An 18,903-nucleotide genomic window follows, 5' to 3' on the forward strand; every position below is an offset into this window, starting at 1 on the left:
GAGAAAAATTAAACAAGCATAACACTGAAAATTTCATCAAAATTGGATGTAAAATAAGAAAGTTATGACATTTTAAAGTTTCGCTTCATTTCACAAAAACAGTTATACTTCAAACAATAAAAAACAAAAGAAATAGTGAGTGAGTGACATCATCGCCTCTCTCATTTGGATGTAACTGGCTCGTTCATATAACTATTTTGTTAAAAATAAGCGAAACTTTGAAATGTCATAACTTTCTTATTTTACATCCGATTTTGATGAAATCTTCAGCATTGTGCTTGTCTGATTTTTCTCTATTGATTCAAATCAACTTTTTCTGAGGTGGACTTGACCTTTAAGTGAAATAATATTTTCATTATTTCAACAACTTATATTCAGTCAAAATTCATTTTAAAGTTCGTCTATAGTCTAATGAATTCTTTACAGAATTTGTTTTTTCGTTACACGTATTCATTCACTCATTTTATTTTAAGAGTAAGCATATCAAATATTACCAATTATGATCACAATTAATAACATCGTTTCAAAGTCTGTGTTCACTATACATGTAAAGCGGGAGAGTCAATATAGAAAGAATTTGTCCATGCCAATTAGATCACTGGTTCATTAAGATTTCCAATATTATTTGTATGATTCATTTCGTTGATATTCATGTTTATTTATTTATTTATTTTATTTATTTATTTCACATCTTTATACAGGGTGACCAATTCAGCTATACACGATAAAAAACATTAACAAAGATAAAAAGCTGGTTTGCAATTGGGCCCTGTTAATCAAAATACATACAAATTATAAAATACATAATATGCAAAATATACAAGAAATAAACCTTTAAAAGTCCCAATCCTCATCAGAAACACACAAACACACAGAAGCACCCAAACCCACACACACACACCCCCCCATTACACTCTGCAGACTTACTTGTAACATAAATTCAATATTATGATTACATTTGACACAAGCGAAAACAAATTTTACAAATAAGTACAATTAAGATATAAATGGTGTGGGATTATTTTCAAGAATTCAGAAGACGTTTGAATATTGCTAATGTGTTTCATTTATAGTCAAAACGGTATTATTTATAAGTATTTTCACATCCCCCCTTGTTCATTTTTGTTCATTTTATTGTTCATTTTATTTTCTCTTATGTGCCATGTGTTCATGTTTACTATTTCGCTTTCTCGGAATTTGGATCACGAATAGAATGTTCACGTTGTATAATAATGTCTTCAATGGATTAAAGGATTTTTCAAACGAAAAAAATGAAATATTAATTTTGTTCCCTTGTTTTGTTGTTAATTTGTGTATTCGTTTGTTGTTCTATGAGTTCATGAACATCGCCTGCAAATGTTAGGAAGAGAAAAAACGTGTATGCCAGACACTTATGAGTAAAGGTAAACTTGGGTTGATTAGAGTACGTTGCCTACTTATACTCAACGTAAAAAATACATAGATGGTAAATTGCCAATTCTTCTATTGCCAACTCGTCCACATATCACAATCTCTACCTGTGCCTTCATTAAATCTCATGCCATTCCGCCCATCAAAATTTCGTCTACCATTCATTGGTCTAATAATCATTTGATCCAATCATCACTTCGTCTAGTCACTAGTTTGTCTGCGACCGTTTTGTCTCATAACCAGTTGGTGTAATGCCCATTTTATTTATTTCTAAGTCCAATTAGGCCAAATGGTATATGGAATAAATGGCTATTAGACCAATTGATTATTAGACGAAATGGTGAGTGAACGAAATGGCAATTAGACCATATGGATAGTGGACGAACTGATGGTAGACCAAGTGATAGTAGACGAGTTGGTATATAATTGGACGAATTTGCATTAGACCAACTGAAAATTAACCACTTAGACAGGCTGGGGGGGGGGGGGTAAGTACCAACGGCAGCACTTCGAGGAAGCAAGAAACCCAAAATTTATTGAAAAATAATATTGAAGGTCATCAGTTTAATTTAGATATAGATTTAAAGGAAAGGGAAGAAAGAATGAAAGAAAGAGAGAAAGAAAGAAAGAGAAAGAACGAAAAGAAAGAAAGAGAAAGAAAGAAAGAAAGAAAGAAAGAAAAAGAAAGAAAGAGGAAAAGTACGAAGAGAGAAACACAAACGATATGGGGGTTTATAGGGACCCCCCCCCCTCTCAATTTTTACTACCAAAAATAGAAAGGGAGAAAAAGGAGGGTGAAACATATCATTAATCTACATATGTCAAAATCTATCACGAAATTAGAGTTTTGTGTTAAAAGATGATTTTTCGCTCGTGCTCCTACCTTTTTAGAAATCTTGCCCCATGTATACGCATTGCCTTCCTCATTCAACAATTTTTGGTTCATTGCGCTTAGTTCTGGGGAGAGAGAGGGAAAAGAAAATAGAGAGAATAATAGAATACGCAACTTTTCGAGTTTTGCTGTGCGCAGGTTGCATATTTTTCGGAAATAAATGCACCCTTCATGCACCAAATAAGTGAGTAGCTCGAGTTTACTATTTCGATTAAATAAAGAGATGCAATGAAACACATAGGATATATAATTCATATGCATTAAATTAAAACCATATCGTACAAGTATTTTTTAATCAAGTCGAACGAATGGAAAATAAAACATGAATCCAATAGGTCTAAATTAAAGCCCATTGATGACAGGGGTGGCGCTCTCTATACATGTATAGGGAGGTCATAGTACGGTATATAAAACTAATCCGGGGGCCCTAAGATTTTCAAGTTGTGAAGAAGAAAAAACAGGAGAAAAATAAAAGAGAAAAATACAATAAAATAAAGAGAGAAGAAAAAGAGCGTGATCCTAATGAAATGGAATTCTGACGAAGGCGAATTGAGATATAGGAGTTGTTTGAATTATAAGTAAGTTAAACTATTGGAGGAATTTGATTATGGAAGCAACATGCATATTATATTGATTGAATCATGGATATTATCTTGCTTCTTGACTTCTATATTTTGTTCAAGAAATCCCTTTTTTAATGAAAATAGTGCTTATTTTTCCTCGCTCGCTGAGCTCTCTTGTGTTATATCGACGTACGGTATCAGGGGTTGATCCAGCCTTCGCCAATAGGGGGGGGGCGGAATTTTTTCAGCCATATTTTCCCCGATAGGAGAAATTTTATTTGTTTCTTTGAAGGGGTAGTCCTAATATTCACTTCTGAGCTTTATTTTTATAAATCAAAATAAATATATAATATCATGATCCTTATTTATATAATGTGAGCGGGAAGCGCGAGCTAATTTCTTTTAATCTTACGCATTTTTCCTAAAATTTAAACATTCTGGGCAATGTTATCCTGAAAAAGATGTCCATGCAACTAAAAGCTTACTACGAACGCGAAGCGCGAGCAGAAATGAACTGATGGAAAAAGGTACCTGTATAAGACTGCATGCAGTTAGCCATGAAGATAATACATATATTAAAAAACAAATAATGCGAGCGCGAAGCGCGAGCAGAATTTTTTTTTCGAGATTTAGACCTACTGAACGAGACACACTATTCATGTTTGGTAAATCGTGGAAATGATGAGTAATCGGGGATTCTTCCTTACATTAATAATGCGTGCGCAAAGCGCGAGCTGATTTTTTTTAATACTAGTATACATTTTGAACTGATCGAATTCCTTTTAAGGACTGCTTGCACTTGGCCATGAAGACGTTGCATAATATATTTCAACACTCAAGTAATGCGAGCGCAAAGCGCGAGCTTAAAAAATGACATTTTTAAAGAATGGAAAATTTTAATCAATTTTTGTAATCGTGAACAAGATAGCTATTTAACTAAACAATTGATACTAGCACGAAGCGCGAGCGGAAAATGAGATTTCGACCTAAAAAACGGGACACTCTATTACGAAAAGAATGGGTAATAGGGGATCTTCCTCCATTTATAATGCGAACACAAAGCGCGAGCAGAACGTTTTTGATATTGTGATCTGAAACTGGATAATGATCTGAAAAAACATGCACGCGCGTGTTTCATATTTATACCTAGAATCTATATATTCTAAATAATCTTTTATCATGAAAATCAAAGCGAGCGCTAAGTGCGAGCTTATGATATTCCGATCTGAAAAAAAGAGTCAATTTCAGCTCTATATGTCAAGCACTTTGTTGGAAAATTGTGAGGTGGATATGGACCGCACTTAATAAAGAGCTGATATTTTCATTATTATTCGAGTTTTGACATAGGACCGGGACACCCTTAGGACATGTCATCATTATAGAAATGATGACTATCTTCCTATTCCTCTTGCTAAGTTCGAGATGAAACAAACAAGACAATTCAATTATTAGATTATATAAGATCAATTTAATTATCAAATTAATATTCTATTCATTAATGCCTAATGAGGGCGCGAAACCTGATGATATTATGGCCTGAATTAAACTGGCATTTCAAACACTTTTGTAATCATAAATAGGATGCATCAGTTATAATATTAATATATTAATATTATATAATAATATAATACTATATTAATATTAATATATTTTAACCATTAATGCGAGAGCAAATTGCGAGCCAAATTTGTTTATAAACTGTCATGAAAAGGGGAATTTAGGTAGCTTGTTGTATATTCAATGAGACATACATAACTTGCCAATCAAAATGCTAGTGTGCTGCGCTAGCTGATACGTTTTGACAATCAGACCATCAAACTGACATTTAAAAAAAAAATCAATTTGTAAATCACATAAAATAATGAAAGTTCGATTTCTGACGTGAAATATGTTTTGTATATTGACTTCCAAACTTGATATTTAAACTCCATATTGAACAAGATATTAAAATCTCCTAAATGCAGGCAATGCGAGCGCGCGATAATTTTTTATTGTGACATGAAAGATTCTTTTTGATTTTCCAAGTCTTCCCCTCATCTTATTTTATTCACTCGTCTTCCTCCTCTTCTCTTTTCTCCTCTTTCTCCCTCCTTTTTTTCTTTTTTCTTTCTTTCCCTTTTTTTCACATTTTTGGGTCCACCCATGGGGGGAGGGGGAGGGCGGGCCCCTCGCCCTGCCCCCTGGATCCGCCTATGGGTATAGAGAATTCATCTTCTGTTACTGTTCACGAAATCACAATTCTTCCACGAAAATAGAGTTCCGTGAAGCCAAACAAATATTTGGCTTTTTAGATGCCAATATATTGTCACATTTGGAAGTGATCTTCCAATGTATTTTTTCTTATAAATGCATCTCTAGACCTATCTACTTTATTTTTTGCCCCCCCCCCCCTCCTTGCATTCCCCTTTTTCAACGTGCAATATTTTATGTAAGAGTATATATATATATTTCATTTATGTCTTGGGAGCGGCATGTGTGTGGGCACATCCCCCTGGGCAACAGTGCTAAATTCCGCTTTTGTGCCCCCTGACCCACATGCGTTCCCACCAGTGGCGTACCGTGGGTCATGGCATTGGGGGGGGGGCACCAGCAAAAATTTCGAGTCACTTAAGGAGCGCGCGAAGCGCGCCCAGTTGCCAGGGGACCGTTTCATGAAAGTTGTCAGCACTGACAAGTTGTCTTTCTCCGACAGTTACCATAGTAACAGTCAGAGGTCAGTGCTTTTCAGCCAATCAAAAACAAGGATTTCACTGAAATTGTCAGCACTGACAATTTAGTCAGTGCTGACAACTTTCATGAAACACCCACCAGGTATACTGACTTAATAGAGACATTTTAAGGACATGCAGTGTCATTAAACGGATATGTATCTCATTGGTTAAATAATGCGAGCGCGAAGCGCGAGCTGAAATTTTTTTTTTGATATTCAGACCTAAAAAAGGACATTATAAGCAAATTTGTTGTAATCAATATATTGACCCCAAACAGGGAATATATTTTAGGAATCCATTAAGAGTATATCTCAGCATAGTCATCATGGTCATCTAGGTCTGATTTTGTTAGAATTACATTTAGCATTATTTGTATACATGGTAATCATATGCGCATGCCACTAATCAAATACTGCGAGCTCGAAGCGCGAGCTCAAAATTTAGGAAATTCAGACCTGAAGAGGGGGCATTCTAAGGCTTGTTTGCAGGTATTCACTAAGTATTTCACTAACCAAATGAGTATTTCACTAACCAAATAAGTATTTCACTAACCAAATGATGCGAGCGCGAAGCTCGAGCTGAAAAAAAAGACATTTTAGGAATTCATGAAGAGCAGACATCTCACCAATCAACTAATGCTCGCTAGCACGGACAGGAAATGTTTTATATTAAGACCTTAAATAGGGCAATCACTTTAAGAAGTCATGAAAAAGAAGCAATTGTCACTACATGAAATAATAATAACTCGAATTGAGAGGAAATATATTTTGGTGTACAGTATATCGGATTTGAAAACGGGAGGTTTTAGTACAACAGGATTATATATCTCGTTAAACAGTCTATGCGAGACCCAGGAACAATAAAGATATAGGCACTGAGCAAATAATGTTTCATAAAGTTATGAAAAAAGTGCTTCTTATGTAATATATAATGAACATAGTTTTTCCCCACTACGTTTCTCTTCCTATCTCCCTCTTTTTCTCCTTTTCCCCGTTGTTGTTGTTATTTTTTTGGCCAGCCGATCGGGGGGAGGGGGGGCACGTACCCCCCAATGCCCCCGTAGTTACGCCACTGGTTCCCACATTTCTTTACATGTTCGTTACAAGGGCGCCGGAAGCGGGGGGGGCGGGGGGGCACTTGCCCCCAAATAAAATTTTGGGGGGGCAAAACGAGATTTTGCCCCCCCCCCCCAACGTGCCCCCCTGAAAGATGAAAAATGATAAATTATTTAAGGACAAAAGTAAATGAAGGCACTTTTCTGCCTGAAAATTGTCATTTCCATTGTCAAAAATGAAAAAAATTTGCCCCTAACGGGGCAAATACATTATCTAGTAAGCCTCGCTTCTTTTGACGAACAGTTCCTCTGTGAAACATAGCTTTGATTAGCCACTTTTCCATCTTATTACAGTGTGATCACGTTTAACCTTTTAATGAATACATTTCAAACTAAAAGCGAATGGCAAATTGATAGTGATCCACCAATGATTAGGTTTATAATTCTATGATGCTGGCTGTGTCGTCTAACAAACGCGCGGTCGCCCAGAAACGCTCAGACCGGACCCGATATAACTAACGCGCGTGAACACTAGTTACTCGAGCAAGATAAGGAATCTATGTCACAGCTGTCAAGCCCAGAAACCATAACATCTCGAGAAACTTGTTTCAATTATTTCATTTTCAACGAAATATAAATTGAGTCAATACAGTGATAACAAGAGAACCGTGTTGGCTCAGTCGGTAACACGTCTGCCCGTCGAAGTCGAAATCGTAGGTTTTGAACTTCGTTATCAGAAAATTGCACTCAGAATAATCAAGTGTAGAGGATTATAATCTATAATTTTTAAAAATGGTGAATCCCACTCGAAAGCAACTTAGAGATAATGTTTAGACATGAAAAAATAAAATCATCTGTGAAAGTGTCTTCTTGAACGGACTCATATTATCCGAGATGTGAATAAAAATATAAAGAATATAAAAAAAATTAGCGTTACAGTAGTGCTCTACTATAAAAAAAAATCTTAAAGATATTTTCACAGCCCCGTATTTTCCTCTATTCCTTTTCATTGGCATGATTGGAAGGCGTTTTGTCTGATACTATTTCAGCTCATATATAGCAGTTATGCATTTTAGATTCCAAAACTTCTTCCCATTACCTGTTACTAATCAGATCGAGATGGCAGCTATATGTTCTCTGGTTTATCCCAGCTTTTGTTATTCATGGACGTTTGCAAAAATATAAAAAAAAAAAAAAAAACCGGGAGTGGGTGGGGCTGCAAGACCTAAATTTTCGAAGAAACGTAAGAGCGAGGGGATTTGTGATGGGGGAGCTTTTGCATTTTCTAGAATGAAATTGAAGGATTTCGTGCACACTTTTGGTGAATTTTGCCCTCTCGATCGGCGGCCCCCGGCTGCTTACAGTCATGTTTGTCATCTTAAAGTCTTTAAAAGGCCTATATTACACTAGTTTGAAACAATTTCGTTTGCAATAAGGCTCGTAATTTGCTGGAACTGCGACCCTGGTCTTGAAGAAACACCAGGATGGGTCAGAAGGGAGGAAACAGAAGGAGCTAAAAGAACTCCAAGACTGTTTAATTCTCAAGAAATTTATTTTTGAATGCACTTAGAAACGCAACTTTTATCCTCCATTTTCACACAAAATCCTTACCGTGGGGGGGGGGGGTCCCATAGCCTCTCCCGCTCGATCGCTTCGGTATCTCACGCTGTCAAAAATATTGTGCCCCCTTCGGGATTTTGCCCCCCCAAAACTGAAAGTGTTCCGGCGCGCCTGTGTTCGTATGAATTATTTTTCCCCATCAAAACATCTCTAACGTCAAGCCGGTTAGGCCACAGTTTCAACGGTAGGCCTTAGCCTATATAGCTATACTACTTGTTGAACCAAATATGATTTTCCCCACCTTTATTTGCTGTAAAAATTGAATAGAATTAACTTGAGTAAAGTAAAAAACAAAATAACTCCCTCCCCCCAAAAAAAAACATGGACAGGCTAGCATTGGCGGCGGAAGCCAAAAATTTTAGGAGGGGACCAAAAAAAAAAAAAAGGTTCTCAACCCAAAAAATTTTAGGGGGGACGTAGGAAAATAAATTGACAAGCAAAAAAAAAAAAAAAGTCATCAACAACAAATTTAGGGGGGGACCGTCCCCCCTCCTCAAATTTAGGGGGGGACACGTCCCCCCTCGCTTCCGCCGCCTATGCAGGCTAGGCCTGCAACCCCCCCTCCGATCTTGTTTTCGGGAAGGAAAAAAAAATACATTGTTTGAAGACACCATATTACGGAAAAGCTCAATCATGGCTGCAACATCTGGAGGAGTCAACTGGGGCTCGGTCCAAAAAATACTGATCACAGCCTCAAATACCACTTTTAAAAGCTCAGATGTTCCCCGTATTGTGGATGCCATACATGAAAGGTAATAATCCATTTCATAATTGTGATTATAAGGTCTTATTGGAGCTATGGATGGAGATTTTGTTTGGATGATCGTGGAGGAGTGCAGCCAGTGAGTGAGCAGAGAGCACTGAGTGAGTGCAGAGGGTGTAGCCATTGGTAGCCGCATTTGTTTTGCATTGCCGAATAATGGGCACTCATGGTTTCAAATCGTCTCGTGTGTGAAGGATTCATATGCACCTGGTGCACGCGAATCTTTCACACCCTTTTTACTAACATAACTATGACTTTACATCGTAGCTAAGCATTATATTTAGTCATAATCGTGATATAGTCCCCAAATCCAAAAGTGGGGATTATTAGATTCACACCTACCAGAACGCATGAAAATCACTTCCTTTCTCCAGAACACAGTCCCCAACTCTCGCACAACAATGTCGCAAAATGATAACACACACAAATGAAACACACAGTATATAAACACTAGGGTTCTCTCCCTATTATATACTCGTGATACAGTCCCCACTCAATGGGAAATCAAGTTCGATTTTCACGGCGGTGGGGACAGTTTAAACAGTATAGTATACTCGTGATCCAGTCCCCACGCCACTCACACATTGTACGAGGTTAGTACATACTAACCTCGTACAATGGACCGTGTTTGACCCTGGATTTCGAAGTAGTCGGCAAACATCGCTTCATTGCTGAAGTAATATTTGCCGAAGCTCCTTCTCGCTACGCACCGGGGCTCTTGCCGGTAAGTAGCAAGAGTTTGTTGAATGTAAAAGAATAATAAAATAATAATCCGATAAAAAAAGCACATTTTGCTTACCTCGGCCTCGAAAGTGACTTCGCTTGTCTCTTCCACGGAAATACAAGGAAGCCCGTTGGTGGCGCTAATAATTTCACAACCTTGATTCAGCTCCTCGGTAATTTTATAACTGTATCTAAATTCTTTGAATGCGCAATCCTCATGATTAATTTACTAATTATGGGCACCAATTAATGAAATGCCTTCAAAAAACATAATTAATGATTATTATTGGTGATGATAACACTCATTTGCATTAATTTAAAAAGATGACTGATAAAAAAAAAATGAAAATAATATACGTGCCTGGAAAGAAACCAGCAGTACAAGCTTTGACGAACGTCAATAATACGTATACGGTATACCAAAGTCTATACAATGAAAAGATTGGACACTTCACGGACTTTGCGTAATGCCTTGCGTCGATATGCGTGTAAAATAGTGTAGGTGCCTATTCTTTCCCTTGTCGTGTCTTTGATATGAATATAAATCGCGCGCCCTCTTCAGGAGAAAATTGATATCAACGCTGACTGATTTCTATCTCCGTAAAATCTTCACTAAAGATCAAGAAAATATACATATTTTTAGAAAGAAACTTCAAGGAGAAGTCACGGAAGGATCTAAATGATTCGGTAAGTGTCATAGCAGGATGTGGAATATGTATTTAAACATAATCTTTTATGTGGGCAAAAGCCCACTGTATTTTCGAAGTGTAGTGGTGTGTCGCGTGCGTATGACTGATAATCCTTCACTCGCGAGACGATATGAACCCATGGGTGTCCCCACGCTATGGGATACACAGTTCGCTTTGTACGCAGTGGGGACGGTTCCAACAGTATAGCTATACTCGTGATACCATCCCCACGCTATGGGATACACAGTTCGCTTTGTACGAAGTGGGGATAGCTCCAACAGTATATATACTCGTGATACCGTCCCCCCACAACATCAAAGCGTGCTCGTTCAACAAGAGGATCATGAGGATGGGGACAGTTTCCCGATGCAACGTGACAAGGATAAAACACATTTGGGTATGGTTGCGGAAGTTGGGACAGGGGTGGGTGGGGGGCGGGCGGGGGAGGGGGGGGAAGGACTTCAGCCCCTTCCTTTTTCCAAACATAAACGTAAAAATATGACCATAAGCAGGGCCGTCGCCAGGGGGGGTGCGGAGGGTGCGAACGCACCCCCCTTCAGAACAAAAAAAAAAAAAAAAAATTTGTATGACCATCTAGCAATGGTAAGCCAGTATCCTTCACAGACACCGAAACTGCATTGAGGAACAATAGGCATGTTGACCAGTATGTACTTTCTATATCCATTCTGGCCGGCGGGCTATATAACTGCATGAAATTGAGTTAATACGTTGTTTTTTGTGTTTTTGTGTTTTTTTTTCATAAAAAGCACCCCCCCTAGAAAAAAGCTGGTGACGGCCCTGATAAGATTGTGATTTACTGTGCATCTTCAGTTTCCAATGTAATGCACTTTACCCATGAATGTAATAATTTTTGATCGCCCACAAATGCCTTCATATGAAGCACAAAAGTGCAGTCTTTTTCCAGACCCGGTTAATTAAAAATTATAATACAAGTCCAAAGTCTTTTTTCCAGACCCGGTTGTTTCAAAAATCATAATATAAGTCCAAACTAAGATACCATAATGATATTCCAGTGGAATAAAAATTAAAAATCGAGTTTAGTCTTTTCTCCAAACCCCGATATTCCAAAATTATAAATAATACAACAACAATAACAGTATAACTATAAAGACAGCCCCCCCCCATAATCTTATTAATGCTGGCTAACATGGACATATTTATAGCATAGTCTTTCAGCCAGACCCAGTTATTTTTTTCCAGAATAACGCTAATAGTAATAATAAGAATAAGAAAAACTCAATATCTAAGACCAAACAATCCTTCAACCTAAAAACCTATTTTAAAAAGAGGTTTTGAGCGTTTTCTTTATTCCAGACCTAATCAATTTTCATAAAATATGAAAAAAAATCTTCTAACGTGAGACCCTATCATATTCTTATTCTTGTGGAATAACACAAGTTTTAAAACATACTCTTTCCTCCAGATCCGGTTATTTAAAATCAATTTAAACAATCTTAAAAACATAAGACTTTGTCACATCCTTATTCCTGTGGAATAACAGGAGTACATGTATTATGCCTAGTCTTTCGTCTATAGACCTGGTTATTTAAAAGATAAACAAATATTGGAAAAAACATCAAAGCTATAAGACCAATCTTCAAAATTAAACCCAAAAGTTAAAATGCTTGGATTTAGAGTGTTGTCTTAACCCCACACCCAGTTCTCTTAAAAATACAAATTAAGCATAACTTTAATCTTAAAACTTGTTTCCCATGATTTCCTATTTTGAAATAACTGTGTCTGGAGCAAAGACTACACCATATTTCCGTGCTGGGCGTTGTGGCGTGCGCCTGTAATCCAAGCTGTGGGGAAGTTACAAATTGATGCAGAGGTTCGAGCCCTGGTCACGTCTTTCGGATGGTGACGTTAAAGGTCGGTCCCAGACGTAAATAATCATACCTGATTGATACACGTCTGACAAAACTAAAATACACACACACACACACACACACACGCTATTCAATGTTGATAAGATTGCGAGGTTTATGTCTTGTCGTGTTTTTAACGATTTTTTTTAACTAGGTCTGGAGGAAAGACTACACTATATGTCCATGTTGTTCGACATAAATATTTTTTTATTATTATTATTAATTTATTAGTAGTAGTATTCATTTTTATTTCAAAGATCTGGGTCTGGGTGAAAGACTACGCTATATTTCCATGTGGGCCTTTGTTACTTTTTTACTCTGGTCTTGAAAAAAGACTTTGAACTTATATCACAATTTTTTAAAACAACCGGGTCTGGAAAAAAGACTTTGGACTTATATTATAATCTTTTGAATTAACCGGGTCTGGAAAAATGACTCTGCAATACAAACGTATTACAAAAGGATTTTATTTTGGAACGAATTTGCCAAATATCCCTTCAAATTCATTACATTTGTGGGTGTAACACCCCCCTCCCACTTCGAAAACCGTTCCGCAACCCCATTACCATCAACATCATTATTATTACAGTCATCATCATTATATTATCGTTACTATTATTATTACTATATTGTCAATATTGTCATCATATGATAATTGTTATTATTGTGAATATAATCATAACTATATCATCTTCATATCATTATAATTCTTGTCAGTATTATAATTGCCATTACTATTATCATTGTTTATTCTTTATTGTTGTTTTTATTATTGTTGTTAATTTCTTGATATGATAGTATGAATGTTATTATTACTGTCAATTTAATTATCATTATAATAATTACTGTTATTATTATTCTTGTCAGTATGGTAATTTGATAATAAAGAATAACAATAATGATGTTGATAATAATCATGATAGTGATAATTATGATTATGATAAATAAGGTTAATAATAATAACAATGGAAATACTAATAAAAAATAAGAATAATCATTGTTATAGGAAATAATAAAAGAATAATATTAAAGCGAAAGTATTATAATAATAATAATAAGTGAATATACATGATAGTAAGAATTAACTAAAATGAAATTATAATAACAATAACAAGTAAAATACATGTCAGTAAGAAAAAGGGACAATAATGATAACAATTATGATAATAATACCAAGCGTTACGAGTCTACAGCGATTTTATTTGAAGGAATTAAATGAAATGCAAGAAACGGAATGGTTTTTTATGCCATATATGCTTTGGAAAAGGTAGGAGCTAAAGCCCCCCCCCTTTGATCGCGGCTCCTGTATTACCCAAAGGCCGGTGCTTTTTCCTTGTCACATTGCATTGGAAACCCCCCCCCCTCCCCAACTTCCGCAACCATACCCAAATGTGTTTTATCCTTGTCACGTTGCATCGGGAAACTGTCCCCATCCTCTTGTTGAACGAGCACGCTTTGATGTTGTGGGGGGACGGTATCACGAGTATATATACTGTTGGAGCTATCCCCACTGCGTACAAAGCGAACTGTGTATCCCATAGCGTGGGGATGGTATCACGAGTATAGCTATACTGTTGGAACCGTCCCCACTGCGTACAAAGCGAACTGTGTATCCCATAGCGTGGGGACTGGATCACGAGTATACTATACTGTTTAAACTGTCCCCACCGCCGTGAAAATCGAACTTGATTTCCCATTGAGTGGGGACTGTATCACGAGTATATAATAGGGAGAGAACCCTAGTGTTTATATACTGTGTGTTTCATTTGTGTGTGTTATCATTTTGCCACATTGTTGTGCGAGAGTTGGGGACTGTGTTCTGGAGAAAGGAAGTGATTTTCATGCGTTCTGGTAGGTGTGAATCTAATAATCCCCACTTTTGGATTTGGGGACTATATCACGATTATGCCTATATTTATTCTATGACACTTACCGAACCATGATCGTTTGTTGAATTCTGTTTCCTGTTGTTTTTAATAAACTAAGAGCATTTTTCGTGATCTTCACGTAGATGCCTCTTGATCAGCGTTGATATCAACTTTTGCCTAAAGAGGGCGCGCGATATTATTTCAAAGCCGGCAGGCACTTAAGAACCAAGTTTGAAAGGATACTCGTAAAATTATCACTCTCGCCGATGAATATTCATTAGATCGTGGTCGTGCGTGTTCAATACACACTGAGTGCATGCATGCAGAGAGTTTGTATTGAACACGCACGACCACGATCTAATGAATATTCATCGCGAGAGTGACGTAATTTTACGAGTGTCCTTTCAAACTTGGTTCTTAAGTGCCTACCGTACTCACCTACCTTTGTTTACGGTGTTGCAAGCTAGGCAAGCTAGCTGCATTCTAGGCGATCAGCATTATTTTCTTGCTCGTTCAATCCACTTTCATCATCATCTTGTCAAAAGATGGCGTACTTTACCAATAAGTATATACATGAGATGCAACCTGTTGATTTTTGGTACAATTTCCTATTATGCGCTGACGACTTGAATTGAGAATGTTCGATACGAAAAATTGCTTTTCGATTGTTGTTTGCGTACTTTCCACCGCAGTATTAAGGACGGATCGAAGGGAGTATCCTGGTTGAGACTTGGAGGTAAGCGATAAAAACACTTTTATTAATAATTTCCAATTCATTAAAAAAAAAAAATTAAATGATTAAAGAAAATTCCAAAGTGGAGAAATACTAAAATGTTTGGCATTTTTCATTTCCTCACATTCGTGTGATGAATGAAAACGTCAAAGTCCACTATGAAACCACATGCGTTGTGCGAGGTTAGTATTACTAACCTCGCATGTTGTGTGAGTGAATAATGGGTGATTTCAAGTACCGTGTTGAAATCTGGTGTTGGTGTTGTCTCAACACCTACAACACCATACTTGAAATCACGCTGGTGTTGGGATTGACCTCGGAAAATATGACTTATTTCCGGCAGTTTGTGTTGAGCTCTGGAGTCTGGTGTTGATTGTCGTCTGCTGAACTGAGCATTACACAGCCGGTGTTGACGATCTACGTGCAATTTCCCTATTCACCAACACCAACCCCTAGGGATTTGGAAAATTGTGATTTCAAGGTCGGTGTTGGTGTTGATGAACTGTAGTTCACGAACAGGAGGCGAACACGATGAAACACCCCTGTAAAATTATCTATTACAGTTTAAGATGAGCGCAAATCATTAGAGTTTTACACATTTTATAGAAACATAAGGGCCTATGTTTTCTGATTATTGCAGTGATTTTAACTTGTGCATTCTGTACGATAAGAACTGCAATTTCTTCCCAATTTCACTTTCTTCGTGGAGAAATTTTCGCGTAAAGTCAAGATGATCAGCAGTGCAGAGGCGTGACGTCATAGGATATCGATAACGCGATTCGGTATCGCTCCTCTGAACTCTGCTCGGTGTTGGGGCTCTGTTCAGTAGGTCTTTCATGCTCTCAACACAAACACCGAACACCATACTTGAAATCACCCAATGACTGAACTTAGGCTTGACACAGACGTAGACAGGCGCAGTGGAGGTCTATTTGTGATCACGATTGATGATTAATGTTGTATTGTAGTGGATCATGTTTATTAACGATTTACCGAACACTTTTCATAAGTTCAATCAAACACATTATTCTCATAAAATTCAACAAACTTTCACCATGAATACACAGCTGTGATCATGGTGATCGGATCGGATGATCGGCGACGCATGCATAGATATCGGCAAAATATCAGAATTTTAAGTCGTTTATCTCAAAGTTTTGGGATGTTTTTTGTCTGGACACGTTTTAAAGTGTTGTGAGGTGCTAAGTTATATATCAAACTTAAAGGAAAGATCTCTTGTTTTCCAAAAAAGAAATGTAGGGCCTAGATCTAGATGTTTCTGTAGGAGATGCATTTTTGTAGAAAGTCAGAAAGGCGAAAAATAAGTCCCCAACGTCACATATCAATAAACCTAGCCAGGAGGCTTCTAGAGAGTAAAAATCATTTACTAACGTAAGGTTACTCTTAACGAAGCCAGGTCTTCCTTTCTATTCACTTGCGTGTACCACCAAAAAACCTGAAACTTTCGCCCCTGAGATTTCTACTTTCTTTCTAAAAGATCTAGCCCTAAATCATGAACATGCCGAACATGGGATACAACTTCATTTCCGACATTTCTACACTATGGATTTTATTTTTAAACAGCCAATCCGCTGGCACGTCTGTACGCTTAGCTTTAGCTGACAGCGATCAAACGATCAAAGGAAAACATGGGCTGATCCTGATCTGTTTGTCATCAAAATTCGGTGTTTTCCAGCATGTTTTTTTTTAATGACATTTTAGCCATTATGTGTATTGGTGTGCCTGAAAAAGTAGTTCTTGCCTAACATGTACATCACTATGACATCACAAATGTGGCCAATTTGGTGTCTCCATTGTTATAGCATTTACCAATTTTTACAACTTAAAAAATCCATAACTCTCTTATTGTTTGTCTGATATTTTTCAAAATTTCATAATTTCATAAACTTGTCTGATTTTTCCTTTTCCACTTTATAAAAACAACTTTTATTATGTGGGATGGATTCCCCTTTAATGAAGAGGAAGAGGGACCTGCACTTTAATTAACTTGAGAGGGGCTTATTAAGACAAAGGAAAATTATGGATCAAAATCAATATTCTATTTTAAAGAAAAATCTACATGATACACTTTACAATGTTTACTTAAATGAGAAATGTATTGATTATGAACGTGGTCTTATTATATATCAATGGAAAAGTAATAATGTGGGGATTATCAGTGGGTCATTCAAAAATCACAAGTTATCACAAGTACTTGCAGCTGCATGAGTTGGTAGCATATGATTGTGTTGCAAGTTGAATTGTCCGACTCATCATCATCGGCGTTATTTCCCCAATTTACCTCCAACTACGTCACTTTGTTTTTTCACTTCATCATCATTCTCTTCATCTTCAAAATCATCAATTTGAAAATCCAAATCTAGATAAAATCTGGGTTTTCTTTCATTTTGGGATCGAGTGTTCAGTGACAAGTTGGAGAAAACGTACCCTCACAACAGGTTTTGCATGAAAGTGGAGCTTCACTTGGGAGAGCCAATCACGCCTCTCGTACAGACAGCGACGTCATAAAAAATCCTGAATTTTGCGGACGTAATTCTGCGTGTTTGAAGCATTCAGAGAGAGAACTTTAAACTATTAATAAACTGAGTTTCATCGGTCTCCATGATAAATGATGTACACCATTGTGTTCTTATTTTCTCCTTTAATTTGATATGTGATTCTCCATTTTTACGATTTGAACTACTTTAATTGTGAAATGCTGATAATTTATTTTCTCTCTCCTTTCATGAATAAATATATTTTCATATTAATTTTTGTTATAGCAAATTCGAAATCTTGAAACATGATGATAAATATGAGAACTTCTACTCCTGCTTTGTGGCACTGTCAGCTCACTACATTGCTGACCACTCATCGCTGTGTAAGTATAAACAAAGATTCCTGACTTCTCTCTTCCCCTCTCTTCCTTTCCCATCCTCTCTCTCTGTCTTTTTCTATCTTTTTCTTCTTGTCAAACTATATATCTCAATACACATACCTTTTGCTCGAGAAATAAACAAATAGTTCTGAAGATATTTATTTTGATGTCAAATCTTTGGTACTATACTTATTACAGCTTTTTTTTATTTTCAATGTTCTCATTTAAAGTTCTGTTGACTCAAAATAAGCATGATTTCTCGACATTAAAAGTTGCACATTTCAAAGTGTCATGTGGTCAATAATAATTTATTTAATGCTACTGGCATCATACTTTAACTGGTAATTTAAATGGAATACAATATGCAAAGGATATACACTTTGTTCCTTATTCTGTTTAAAGATCAGGCTTAACAGGAAGTTGCTGCTTTCTGTTATGGAAAAGTAGTATTGCGACATACCTGCCACTTTGTAATTTCCAAGTCATTGGTGCAATGTATGTTGCAATGCAATTTGGCTTGTACAGTACCATGCCATAAACATAGACAAGCGTACCCAGGATATATCCAGGTGAAGGAGGGAAGTCTAGCAAAAGGGCATGAATTCATAATATACATGACTTTTTTATACATGGTTTGTAAGGCTACCAATAGAGATTTTTTTAGCTCTGTACAGTTTCTCTTATTTACATGTATGCTTCAATATGGAGATGTGACCTACATGGACAGGGCAATGTTTTACCTTAAATATATTGAAGTGTAACTAGACATTCTAATAAAACAATTATGTTACAAGCTCAGTTTGGGGGTATTGTGAATTTAGATTTAGATTTATTTATTTCCGTTCAACAAAATTTTTAAAATATAGTCAAAGTAACAATACATATTCAATATAATACAGACAGATCAACGACATTTCGTAACAATTATTTAATATAAATTAATGAAAACTAAAGTGTGTTGCAATAATTTTATCTATGAAAAGAATGCAGAAAAGAATTGCCAAGAAAAGCAAAGCTTGTATAGAAGGCAAGCCCCTAAACTTAGTTTCAATACTAATTATAAATAAACTATATATAGATCACAAACAAAAAAGATATAGATGAAAAATA

At 36.5% G+C, this 18,903-nt stretch overlaps 1 protein-coding gene across 1 annotated transcript in view; it reads left to right on the forward strand.

Moving 5' to 3' along the window:
• The first annotated feature begins 8,868 nt into the window (after positions 1-8,868).
• LOC121428957 (E3 ubiquitin-protein ligase UBR4-like) overlaps positions 8,869-18,903 on the forward strand; it is a 124,742-nt gene continuing 114,707 nt past the window's right edge. Inside the window, exons 1-2 of the mRNA XM_041625852.1 lie at positions 8,869-9,002; positions 17,699-17,796. Of these exons, the coding sequence (XP_041481786.1) occupies positions 8,884-9,002; positions 17,699-17,796 (217 nt within the window). The 5' untranslated portion in view covers positions 8,869-8,883. The remainder of the gene's footprint in view (positions 9,003-17,698; positions 17,797-18,903) is intronic.

This window comes from Lytechinus variegatus, chromosome 15 (genome assembly GCF_018143015.1).
Source record: "Lytechinus variegatus isolate NC3 chromosome 15, Lvar_3.0, whole genome shotgun sequence".
Lineage (NCBI taxonomy): Eukaryota > Metazoa > Echinodermata > Echinoidea > Temnopleuroida > Toxopneustidae > Lytechinus > Lytechinus variegatus.